This window comes from Notolepis coatsorum, assembly GCF_963971535.1.
Source record: "Notolepis coatsorum genome assembly, chromosome: 20".
NCBI lineage: Eukaryota > Metazoa > Chordata > Actinopteri > Aulopiformes > Paralepididae > Notolepis > Notolepis coatsorum.
Genome location: NC_140184.1, coordinates 6,522,936 through 6,536,123, shown reverse-complemented (window position 1 = coordinate 6,536,123; position 13,188 = coordinate 6,522,936). Strand labels below are relative to the sequence as shown.

General features: G+C 42.0%; 1 protein-coding gene and 1 pseudogene across 4 annotated transcripts in view; one reads left to right on the top strand and one right to left on the bottom strand.

Moving 5' to 3' along the window:
* The window catches only part of LOC311247281 (beta-1,4-galactosyltransferase 1-like), a 489,169-nt pseudogene that overhangs the window by 90,826 nt on the left and 385,155 nt on the right, over nucleotides 1–13,188 (top strand). The window lies entirely within an intron of this gene.
* Nucleotides 180–13,188, bottom strand: part of zdhhc13 (zDHHC palmitoyltransferase 13) — a 36,937-nt gene continuing 23,928 nt past the window's right edge. The window contains exons 9-18 of one of the 3 annotated variants that reach the window (XR_014620837.1): nucleotides 12,113–12,246; nucleotides 11,102–11,202; nucleotides 9,348–9,472; nucleotides 7,712–7,774; nucleotides 6,652–6,745; nucleotides 6,437–6,520; nucleotides 4,856–5,013; nucleotides 3,026–3,126; nucleotides 1,393–2,302; nucleotides 180–1,168 (exon numbers count right to left, since the gene is read on the bottom strand). Coding sequence is in view for 1 of the 3 variants with exons in the window: in XM_084337575.1 (XP_084193701.1) it covers nucleotides 2,170–2,302; nucleotides 3,026–3,126; nucleotides 4,856–5,013; nucleotides 6,437–6,520; nucleotides 6,652–6,745; nucleotides 7,712–7,774; nucleotides 9,348–9,472; nucleotides 11,102–11,202; nucleotides 12,113–12,246 (993 nt within the window). In the remaining 2 variants the exon portion in view is untranslated. Of the gene's footprint in view, nucleotides 2,303–3,025; nucleotides 3,127–4,855; nucleotides 5,014–6,436; nucleotides 6,521–6,651; nucleotides 6,746–7,711; nucleotides 7,775–9,347; nucleotides 9,473–11,101; nucleotides 11,203–12,112; nucleotides 12,247–13,188 lie in introns of all 3 variants that reach the window. The other 2 variants (XR_014620838.1, XM_084337575.1) reach the window with 2 other exon arrangements.

Genomic DNA, 13,188 nt, shown 5'->3' with positions numbered 1-13,188 from the left:
AAAGACCAGGGGAACCGGTCCAGCTGGTGACTGAGGAGGCCCCACATGACCTGAAGACAGGAGCTCCACACGTACACCATGAGTGCTTTCAATGCCAGAAACCATTCTATGGTTTCCAGACACATCCTCTCTTTGACATGGCCCCACAGATACAGAATATGCAGAGACAAAAGAAAATCAAAAGTATATGTATATATATATATATATGAGAACACAACCATATACATATATCCCAAACATCACATTGTGTCAGAACAATGTCGAAACAATTGAAGTACATATTCTCTTTCCATCATACAGTGTACCCATCCACACACACATACAGTATATATATAAATAATATAAATCTAAATGAAAATACATGTAATAGTAAAGATGTTTTTAGCATGGTCTTTTTTATACATCTTTACATTTACACAAGTCAAATTCAAAACATATTATTGGTAAATGAGGTATGAAGATAGGTCCATGTGCATACAGATTTGAATATCCGTTTACATAAGCCATTATTTCTCACATATTACTATATTTCTAGGTGAAGATGGTGAGAAATAAATAAATACAAAATAATAAATTGTGAGTATATTATATAATGAGCATATCTGCATAAACAGCATATTTTCTGGAGTCAGTCATTTTTTACAGGTACCCAATTATGATGCATGCACATCCCCAATTCCCTCTACCCCGAGTTGCTCTAGTTTGTACAGAGTCAAATGTACACCAAACAGAATGAGGCACAGTAACTCCATTCCAAAGTGCAAAATATCTTGCATTTATTCCAGTATCCAGTGCAATGAGCGGATAGCATGACTTTTGAGGGGAGGGGGGGGGGGGGGGGGGGGGGTTACCAACGATAACAAGCAATACCTACAACAAGAACTGTATTGCGTCATCTTTCTAAAACATGACATGTTATCTGGCCTGGCTGACGAGAGGCTGCTGACAGGGAACTGAACCTGCTGACAGAGAACTGAACCTGCTGACAGAGAACTGGACCTGCTGACAGAGAACTGAACCTGCTGACAGAGAACTGGACCTGCTGACAGAGAACTGGACCTGCTGACAGAGAACTGGACCTGCTGACAGAGAACTGGACCTGCTGACAGAGAACTGGACCTGCTGACAGAGAACTGGACCTACTGGACCTGGGGGCAGAGTTCTGGACCTGGGGGCCTACTGGACCTGGGGGCAGAGTTCTGGACCTGGGGGCAGAGTTCTGGACCTGGGGGCAGAGTTCTGGACCTACTGGACCTGGGGGCAGAGTTCTGGACCTGGGGGCAGAGTTCTGGACCTACTGGACCTGGGGGCAGAGTTCTGGACCTGGGGGCAGAGTTCTGGACCTACTGGACCTGGGGGCAGAGTTCTGGACCTGGGGGCAGAGTTCTGAACCTACTGGACCTGGGGGCAGAGTTCTGGACCTACTGGACCTGGGGGCAGAGTTCTGGACCTGGGGGCAGAGTTCTGGACCTACTGGACCTGGGGGCAGAGTTCTGGACCTACTGGACCTGGGGGCAGAGTTCTGGACCTACTGGACCTGGGGGCAGAGTTCTGGACCTGGGGGCAGAGTTCTGGCATGTGGCTCAATGTGTGTTAAATTGCCCAGAAGAATCATCTGGACTGAAAAACAAGAGAACACGGTTCTGATAAAGGTCCCGTCGAGACTGCATGCCCTGGGTCCAAATAAAAGCCAGTTACAAAGAGAGGCACCAGAATGCTATATCCAAGCAGCACACAGTAGTGGTCATTCGTTAATAAACACATGCCTTATACAAAAGTCATAAAACATACATACTTTATTTTTTTTTTTAGATCCTTCCTTTGAAAATATGATAAAAATATAGACCGACGTGTTTATAAAAACAATTACAAACCTCATATACAAATGAGGGTCTCAAGGTCGGTGTGTCGCCTTCACCCCAAAACGAGCATGGGTTTCTGATTTCCCCTCTTGCCTATTTCCTAGTCAAGTATCAGAGGCTGCAGCAGCCAGGCTGCACACCAAGCCACGGGACAAACCACTCGCATCGTGCCGTCGTTCCCTTCCAGTGGTCTCTTCACAAAGAGGAGGTTTAAAAAAATAAATAGGCTCTTCTGGTCCCCTTTGGTCCAGCAGAACCAACTGTGGACTTGTAACCTTTCTGGGACCCGGGGGTTTCATCAGGATCATCAGACCATGTCGGGGTAGCCGTGCTGGTCGCGGCCGAGCGGCAGCTGCTGGGTCCAGTCGATCAGCGCCGGCTTGAACAGCCCGCAGCAGCGCAGCTGGAAGAAGGACACCAGGTTCCGTACGACGCCCATGCTGGGGGGGGGGGGGGGGGGGACACGGGTTTGAATAGAAGTACTTTATTGATCCAGAGGGAAATTCAGCACTACAAATCGGTCACAATAAACATTTAGGTGAGGGCTTTACCCAATAGTTCGAAGCTTCATTCATAACATTCAAATTTTATTTTGATTTGTATATTTTTGTGCGTCTATTCATTCTGATTAAACCAATGGGGGGGGGGGGTTTCTTCACAGTTGCAGATAACGATTAGGCTACACTAATATTATAGTATTATACTATTATAGTATATGACTAGTCATAAACATTTTAAATAAAACATTTATCATAAATGATGTAGCCTATCTACAAGACCAACCGTGCCCTTATTGGATTATTTATGTTGACGAAACTGACGAGTTATATTCATTAAAGAAAGTTTGATTTAATAAAAAATACTCATTTAATCAGATGAATCACTTTATTCAAATTGAGGATCTAAAATAAGAATAGAAATACAGTCAACGATATACATTCTAAAATATACAGCCAAAGATATACAGTAAAAATGTAAAATATAGATGTAAAATGTCCAGGAACAGTTTATATGGTTACTCTGTGCTCAGTAATCGTTATATAAGTCCGATGGCTGTTGGAATGATCTTGGGAAGTCCTTCATCCCAACAGCCATCTGCATATTTAAAACCCAGAAGAACGTCACAAGGAATGTCAAGAAGGTCTCCCGTTTAATGAACTCACTTGTATGGATTCTGTCGGAGAGAGATGGATTGTGTGTTGAGTTTTCTCTGGTGCTGCATTAGGTTGGTTCTCTCTGCCGTGGTTAGTCCCAGGAACGCGATCTGTTCACAGGCCGAGGAGGAGGAATACATTAGGGATGTAAACGGTTAACCAATTCATTGTTAACTGCCAGTAAGGATCTTTTTATCGACTTATCCAGTCATCAGTTAATTGTTCCTATTCCCCCATTGCCCTGGTGTATGTAAAAGTATGGGTACAAGTATCTGGCTAAAAACACACTCGAGTAAAAGTTAAAAAGTTTCTACTTTTAAATATACTTACTAAAAAGTAAAAAAATAAAAAATGTAATTCCGGGGCAATGAATTGAATGAAATGTTCCGTTTCGTCCTCTTCATCACTCGTACTATCGTTTGTGGCCATCTTCTGTAGCTCGTCACTCTGACTGTCTATTCTTCTGATAGCAGGTGTTTAATCAAAGCAGGTGTTTAATCATAGCAGGTGTTTAATCAAAGATCTCCACTTTCTAGTCTTGCACATGGACCAATCAGCATGGGTATGGGCGGGTTAATTTTCCATTGATGGGGATTTGATTGGCTGTTTTTAAATAAAGTGCGGACGCAGGATTAATTACGTTAACGTTAGTTCAACCAGAGAAACAAATATACTAATTAAAATGGCTGGACCTGCTAGATTTGTACTTTGTAGGTCTGCATTTTAAATGTAAGGAGTAAAAAGTATGTATTTTCTTCTCTGAAATGTAATTGAGTAAAAGTACAAGTATATAAACCTAATAATACTTGAGTAAAGTACAAATCCCCAAAAACATTAAGTATTGTAACAAAGTACAATTACTCAAGTACTTTACACCACTGGTCATATGTTTTGAGACCTCAGGGTCCAACAAGAGGAGGTCTGGAGAGACATTCACAGTATAAAGTTACTAAACTCCAACCCACACATCAGACCAAAACAACAAACTAAACAAAGTGCAGTAAACCAAGCGAGGCTCTTTTGCCTAGAGGTCCCCATTTGATGGCATTACAGATTCTACCTAGATCCTAGGGGCGACAGTGCTGCTCGGGAGGTAGAGCAGTCGTCTGGTAATCCGGAGGTTCCCGCTCCTCCCGGGCAGCGTGTGTCGAAGTGCCCTTGAGCAAGACACTTAACCCCCTAACTGCTCCCGATGAGCAGGTCGGCACCTTGCCTGGTTGCCTCCGGTGTATGAATGTGTAAAATGTGAGAAAAAAATTGTAAAGAGCTTTGGATCAAAGCTGCTATATAAATGCACCATTTACCCATAACCCTTAGTCCTTTAGTAAGAATAGGATATGTATAGATATAGTAGTTATGCTGCTGGACAGTATGACTACTACCATACTGTCTTTATACCTGTATCACTGTACATATTATACTACAACTCTGTACATACATCGGATATAGCACTACACTCCGTATTACTCATTTTGTATATTTTGTACCCAGTTTAAATCACCTGTACATTGTATATCGTTGTTGCACTTTACTGCTACATTTGCTTACAGTACAACTTTTCATTGTACTGTACTTGTGCTGTATAATGACATATGCCATTATATTATATCTCCATTAAATGTTTTATTCCACCTTTTTATTTTATCCTACTGTAATCGTCTGTCCGTTAATGTCGCGCCAAAAACGACCAAATAAAATTCCTTGTATGTGAAAACTACTTGGCAATAAAGACCTTTCTGATTCCGACATTTGAATCTAATCCAATACCAAAAGACTTGGGATATATTTTGTCCACAGAAGTAGCAACATGGTCTCTCTCTCTCTCTCTCAAACACACACCTGGTACAGCTGTCCCAACAGGACCATGGAGGACCAGGAGGTGTGGTAGAAGGCCAGCCAGAAGCAGCAGAGAACCCAGGGAGAGCAGGCCACCAGGTTGGACAGAACGCCCCACACGCCCTGCTCCTGATAGTGCACCGGACAGTGGGTCCACCAGTCTGAAAACACAGCACAGTCAGGCAAGTCTGCAAGCAAGAAGTAGCAAGTTGCACCTAAAAGGAATCCGTCTTAGTCATTTGGTGCATCAACATTAACAGACAATATCAACACTTACAAAGCAAGTAAAGAAAAAAGTAAAATAAAAAATTGAATATATAAACTAAATTAGAATACAAATACAATATAAATAATCGACCATTTTATCTTACCTCATTTTATATTTCATCTTACTACTACTTGTATTCATTGTCGTTGAGCTCGAAACACAAACATGGCATTACCTGCAATGCCCCTGTATTGTTGTGTATTTGACAAATAAAGAACTTGATATAGGACAGGGCTGTACAATTGTGCAGGATTGTTGTATAATATATAAAAATAAATGGGCGGCTACGTGGCGTAGTGGGCAAGGCGCTCGCCACGAATGGCGGAGACGCTGGGCTTGCCTGTTAAGAGCCCAGCGCTCCACATTGCTTTCAGTTTAGCTGGTCGTTCATACTAATACACATTGGCCGTATTAGGGGGTGGGAAACTGATGGGTGGGGATCGGGCGTTGTGGACAGCGACTCCTACAGGTCGGTTGGTGCGCCTGCACAGTAGAATCAGGAAGTGTCTGGGGCAGCGTGAGCCTCCCACGCGTTACTCCTCGCCACTGAGAGATCGAGCTGCGCAGGTGAAAAGATGAGACTGCTGTTACCTCAAGTACCGGAGGGGACTTGTGCTATGTATGACTTAGTCCACATTGCAGCCGGCTTGTGGGAGGCAAGAAACAGCGTTCGTGACGGGAGGGTTGAATTGGATGATACGAAATTGGGATGATAGAAAATGGGAGAAAAAGTGGATCAAAAAAAAATATATAAAAATAAATTAGAATACAAAACACAGTGGAATAGAATACATAACAGAGCTGTGCAGTTGTGCAGCATTGTGCAAAACATGACTTTGTCTTTATCCTCTCGGGTTCGTCTCGTCCAGCGAGAACACTCGGGACCGATGGCGCTGACCAGGCTTCACACAGACATTGCAAAATGAAATTCAAGGACTTAAGGACTTTTCCAAGCACCGTTTTTCATTTTAAAAGGGCATTTAAAATGATACAATTCACTTTTAAATGCTGTTTTTTATTGAAAGAAAATCTGATCCAATATTTATGGCTTAAAGTTAAAACCAATTTAATTTCGGATGATTAGTTACACTTTAAGATTAAACAATTTTATTTCTTGATTCAGATTTTTTTTTATCATGGATGAACAAAGCTTGGTGTATTTGAATTTCAATGACTTATTAAGCACCTTGTTAAAAAAATTGGCTGTTTTCAAGGAATTCCAGGCCTCGACTTGTTTTTGGGTAAAAAATCTACCACTTTAAGCACTTCAAGGACCTTGTGCGAACCGTGGCTTCCTGTACGTCAGCCTCACTTACACACGAGGCAGCCGTAGATCGTCCATGCGCCCAGCGCCATGAGACACCCCAAGAACAGGACGAAGAAGTGGTGGTTCCTGGCCCCTGGAGAGACAAACACACTTTGCTAAAGACAACGTATTGCAATCAACTCACAACAAGCCCCGTTACGCTGCGACAACCAACACATGGTCATGTCTGTCGTCATGTCCGTCGTCATGTCCGTCGTCTCCTACCTATGCAGCCATTGGTACAGACGGAGTGGTGGTCCTGCTTTGCCACACAAGCGTCACAAGCGATGCAGTGATTGGTTCTCATGGGTTTCTTTATCTGTAAAAAAATATATATATATAATAATTATACATTATGACAAGTATAATAAATGAAACACTTTTTTTTAACCCTTTCACTACCACACTATAGACGGTTAACCTTCTGTAGTGTGGTAGTGAAAGGGTTAACAGTCTGTAGCGTGGTAGTGAAAGGGTTAAAGTGTATCAAATAAAACGGCGGTGGTTATTAAACTCGTCAACATTATGGGAAATGCGCTTACAGTCTTCTCCAGAGTCAGACAAGAAGAATATGGATATCAATTTCTAGAATTCCATCCGGCTGCAAGCTAGCCTAGCACAGCACAAATGAATGGAAGCGGATACGGACCATTAGCCTAGTTTCAAACTGCGGAAGAGGTGTTTTTGGCCAACAGCTAGGCCAACTCCATACCCGCTTCATTAATCTGTGCCAAGCTAGGATGGCTCGAGAGCTTTCTCCTGATTTCTTTTTATCAATCTTCTTGTCCGACTTTGGAGAAAATGGTAGTGTGTTCCTACAAACTGGATCGCTGGAGCGTTTAAAACTAGAGATTATCCGGCTGTGATGGTCCTACCCTCCCACTACCTTTACCATACAAAGAAGCATCCTTTAAAACACAATGTTGGTTCAATTTGTGTCAATGGGTGATTTTGTATTAGGATTATAAAACAAAAAAAGGTAATTTTCTTCCTTCTCATAACTACCCAGTGCAGGTTCGTTCATGTCTTCAGTGGCACGTTAACCCTTTCACCACCACACTACAGAAGGTTAACCCTTTCACCGCCACACTACAGACGGTTAACAGTCTGTCGTGTGGCAGTGAAAGGGTTAACCCTTTGTCGTGGGTTAACCATTTGGTAGTGTGGTCGTGAAAGGTTAACCATCCGTGTCGTGTGGTAGTGAAAGGGTTAACCTTCTGTATCGTCGCAGTGAAAGGGTTAACCATTTGGTGGTGAAAGGGTTAAGTAGATCCCGGTGTCTCACCATACAAGACGTGCAGAAGATCCGAGGGTCCAGACAGCCCGCCTCAGCCAGCATCAACACGCTCTGGCAGGGCACAAAATGGGCAGTGTGATGTCCTGATCGCTATACACAATAACATTCATCATCAGCATTCATATTATCACCGTTGGTATTATTACAAAATCATTTCAATATTAACCCTTTTCACTACCACACTACATGAATGTTAACCCTTTCACTACCCCACTACAGACGGTAACCGTCTGTAGTGGGGTAGTGAAAGGGTTAACCTTCTGTTGTGTGGTAGTGAAAGGGTTGACCCTTTGTCGTGTGGCAGTGGAAGAGTTTACCCTTCTGTATTGTCACTGTGAAAGGGTTAACCATTTGGTAGTGTGGCGGTGAAAGGATTAAGAGGTTATTTATTTATGAAATAATAAAACAAAGTCAGACATCTTATTTCACATATTGACCAAAAACAAGCAAATAACTAAAACTATTATTACAGAGATGAAAAAGAGAGAAGATTGTAAGATTGTTGACTAGTCATCTCCAAATAATTGGTTATATGAATAATACGAAATAAACCAACTCTCAACTAGTGTCGTCACGATACCAACATGTTGACTTCGATGCAGATACCAGCCTAAGTATCACGATACCGGTTTCTAAAACGATACCATGGCAAAAACCAAAAAAATATCAGGAAAAGTTATGGAATATAATATTAAAATGACAGAACATGGAAACATTTTTATAAAACAGTGCCGACACTCTCGACACGCCCACAGTTAGGACATCCAAAACCCGACCAATCTTTCGCTGTCGACTAAAAACACACTTCTTCTATCAATACCTGAAACTAAAATATATATATATATTCTTTTAAATATCTAACCCTAACTAACCTTACTGTCATGCACTTGTCCTAATAAACTAACCTACACTGTAGCACTCAACACTTTGATGAACATTGTTACTCAGCTAATAGAGTTGTACCCTTCCTGATGACTTGTCGTACAGAACTTGTAAGTCACTTTGGATAAAGCGTCAGCTAAATCAGTGGTTCCCAAAGTCGGGGTCGCGACCCAAAGGTGGGCCGCGAGCAGCCACGGGAGGGCCGTGAGATGATTTCCAAAAAAAAAAAAAAAAAAAAAAAAATTCAGGCCACTGAACTTAGAAGCAGGCCAGGACAGTGTTTCTAGTTGTATTCTAAAATTCTATTCTATTGTATTCTAAAATGTGACTATATGGTTTTATATTAACTTAATAAATAAACAAAAACTCAACTTATTTCAACGAACATTTCAAACTAAATAACAGATTATGCACATAAAACGCTGAAAACAACCGAAGCAATAATAGTATTTTAATGAGGCTATTATTATTATCATTATTATTTTGCAACAAGTTAGCCCACTCATAAATAGCACATATAAATTAATAACTAACTTGAACTAACTTAATAGGATTGAAGTGATATTTGGCTTAAAAAATCGGTCGCCTGACAAAAAAAAAAGAAAAAAAAAAAGCCTGACGATGTGCATTGGGCCGCGGCTCTCTGACGCCTTATTTTCTGGGTCCCGGCCTGAAAAGTTTGGGAACCCCTGAGCTAAATGACTAAATGTAAAGCATGCGCTCTCTCTCTCTCTCTCTCTACCATTTTCTTCTCCTCCTCGGTGGTCTTGACGAAGCCGGGGTCAGTCCTGCAGGCGCGCAGGTAATAGTAGAGCAGCGCTGCTGCGTTCACGCTGAACAGGACCTGGACTGTGGCGCTGGGACCATGTGGAGGAGGGTTAAGGAATACTGGTCCGCTTCAACAACATGCAGGGAGAAACAGCCCAAAAGGCACAATCTAATGCAGGATAAGTGAACGTGATTGTGTGTGAACATGTGTGCCGGTCTGCTGAAAGATATCCCATTTAGTTGTATGCGTTTCTGTGAACGTGTTTATCTCTTAGGAATGTGTATGACATTTAACTGCAGCCAAGAAGCTGATGGCCATGAGGTGGAAACAACCTGAGAAACTCACAATGATTAAGTGGTCTCCGACACTACTGGATGTCATTTATATGGAAATCTCTACTGCACGGGTGATTGGGGTTGGACAGGCCAGCATTGAGCAGTGGCAGAGGTCGCAGCGGCAGAGAAAGTTAAAGCCACAATCTAGTGGCGGAGCGGGGTCGGGGTGTTGGTCCTGGGGTGGGAGTGGGGGAGGAAATGTCTTTTGTGATGTCTGTGATCATATAATTAGATTTTATGTTCTGTATTTATTAATTAATTATTATTTATTAGTTTATTTCTACCGTAATTTCTATCGTCTTTATTGTTATTACTGTACTGTATATTATTATTATTATATCGTGTGTTGTCATGTTTGAAAAGAAAGTATTATATAAAAAAATATATATAATTTATGACATTTAGAAATGACAAGTGGCTCTGGAGGTAGATGGGTCATCTGGTAATTGAAAGGTTCCCGGTTTCATTTCAGCTCCTCCCGGACTGCGTGTCGAAGTGTCCTTGAGCAAGACACTTAACCCTTAATTGCTCCCGATAAGCAGGTTGGCACTGTGCATGTGAATGTGTAAAGCGATTTTAAAAGTGCTCCGTAAGTGCACCATTTAGATGGTTTTAGTAGAAATGCAGAGCTAGGGAACAGCTTGGACCCAGTGTTTGTTATGTTGAAACTGTCAATATATTCTTGACCTACTGGGTGAACCGACTGATCATAGAGTGGGTAGGGGTGTGTTAGTAGCTTCTCTCAGATTGTGTAGGTATGAAGGGATTTCTTTGTTCCGTTCTTATTTGCCTTTGTACATTCTCTCCCAATCACTGCCATGTAGTGCTGCTGAACCGCAATACTTCTCTTATCTCTTCCTTGTGACTGAATGGGTGCAAAGCTCATGCTCATAATACTTAAGTGGACTGTCCACTCTCCCTTTGAAACATACAAATATATCAATAGAAACTAGGGGTGTAACGTTTTTCAGATTCAATAAGAATTTCAACTTTGAGATCACGATTTGATTATATTTGAGATTCTTTTAAGTGCCAAAATGTATTCATACTATTAGATGTCTAATTATAGTATAATTATAATTACACAGCTTGGTTTGGCTCAGATATTTTTTTTCAAACGTTGAAAATGAGCCTCAAACATTATGCTAATAGCTGTAGCCATACCACCAGTAAAACATTATGCTAATAGCAGTAGCCATACCACCAGTAAAACATTATGCTAATAGCAGAGTAGCCATACCATACCACCAGTAAAACATTATGCTAATAGCAGTAGCCATACCACCAGTAAAACATTATGCTAATAAACTTTAGATTTTGTATTGAGATGGTTACACGGCTAATAAAAAAGTAGTGCACGTGTGAAGAGAGTAGTCCTGAGTTGAAGGATATCTGGCAGGAACCAAAGGCACCAGGTGACGATCATCCAGAAAACAGAGGCCATGAGAGCGGTAGCTGGAACAGAGGATTGGAAGGCTGGACTCGGCATATTCCTGCTCTCTCACACACACACACACACACAGGGAACAATTATTAATTAATTAATTTACAATAACAAATTGTTGTTTCAGAGTTCAAAGTTTTGCATTTTCTCCCATCTCACAATTTTGCCATTATGCCACTTCCCTTCCCGGTCGTTGCGCTACCTTACTGTCGGTCTAGGGAGGGTATAGTCTTCCAGATGCTGCCCTACTGTCAGTCTGGGGAGGGTGTAGACTACCACATGCTGCCCTACTGTCAGTCTGGAGAGGGTATAGTCTTCCACATGCTGCCCTACTGTCAGTCTGGGGAGGGTGTAGACTACCACATGCTGCCCTACTGTCGGTCTGGGGAGGGTGTAGACTACCACATGCTGCCCTACTGTCGGTCTGGGGAGGGTGTAGACTACCACATGCTGCCCTACTGTCAGTCTGGGGAGGGTGTAGACTACCACATGCTGCCCTACTGTCGGTCTGGAGAGGGTAGTCTTCCACATGCTGCCCTACTGTCGGTCTGGGGAGGGTGTAGACTACCACATGCTGCCCTACTGTCGGTCTGGAGAGGGTAGTCTTCCACATGCTGCCCTACTGTCGGTCTGGGGAGGGTGTAGACTACCACATGCTGCCCTACTGTCAGTCTGGGGAGGGTGTAGACTACCACATGCTGCCTTACTGTCGGTCTGGGGAGGGTGTAGACTACCACATGCTGCCTTACTGTCGGTCTGGGGAGGGTGTAGACTACCACATGCTGCCCTACTGGAGTCTTGAGTTCTTTAAATTTGTAATATACAGCATTTTGCTGTAAGCAGAGGTTGTGCAGGTGCATAAGTGCTGTGGGGATGGACTACAATATACAGCATTTCGCTTTTCTATGTTTTGACTATACGTAGGTCAAACGTGAACGGCAGTGGAAAGGCCTCCTCACCTCATAGCGAGCTTGACCGCTCCCATGACACAGGCCAGCAGGACCCCCTTCAATAACCACGACTCAGAATTCATATCGGCTATGGCTCCAAAACTTCCAGACACGGCAATGCAGAAGAAAAACTGCAAAAGTACCTAAAAGATGACAAAACAAAAAACATTGAGGGGCATTCGAAAACAGAGGTAAACTGTGTATAAACTGCACAGAAGGAAGATATTCTTTTTACCCCTGCAAATCCTCTGTATACTCTGCATTACACTCCTAATACTGTATCCAGGGGTGTAAAGTACTTGAGTAATTGTACTTCGTTACAATACTTAAGTACTGTTTTGGGGGATTTGTCCTTTACTTGAGTATTATTAGGTTTGTATACTTTGTACTTTTACTCCATTACATTTCAGAGAAAAAAAACACACTTTTTACTCCTTACATTTAAAATGCAGACCTACAAAGTACAAATCTCACAGGTCCAACCATTTTAATTAGTATATTTTAATTGTTATCTGGCCGAACTAACGTTAACGTTAGTAAACAGCCAATCAAATCCCCATCAATGGAAAATGAACCCACCCATACCCATGCTGATTGGTCCTTGTGCAAGACTAGAAAGCGGGGATCTTTGATTAAACACCTGCCATCAGAAGAATAGACAGTCAGATCCACATTATGCTGTGGTTAATATTGTGATATTATTCAGGGTACTCCAGTATTCTGCCTTTAATATTGTGATATTATTCAGGATAATCCAGTATGCTGTGGTTAATATTGTGATATTATTCAGGATACACCATTCTGTTTTTAATATTGTGATATTATTCATGCTGTGATGTGAATGCCGTCCATGTTAGTTTACCTTCAATGGAGAAGTGTAATTTTAATGCAAAAAAAGTGTCCTCTGTTCTTTCATTTCAGCATTGTCTATCGCAGAACACATTCCATTGTGGGCAGAGTGTATGCTTGGTTTCATTCCAGCCTTGCCTAAACACCAGCTGATGATTTCACTAATTGGCTCACCTCTTCAACTAACTCACCTGGTGCAATGTGTAGTTAAAATGAAAACTTGGCCCACGATGGAA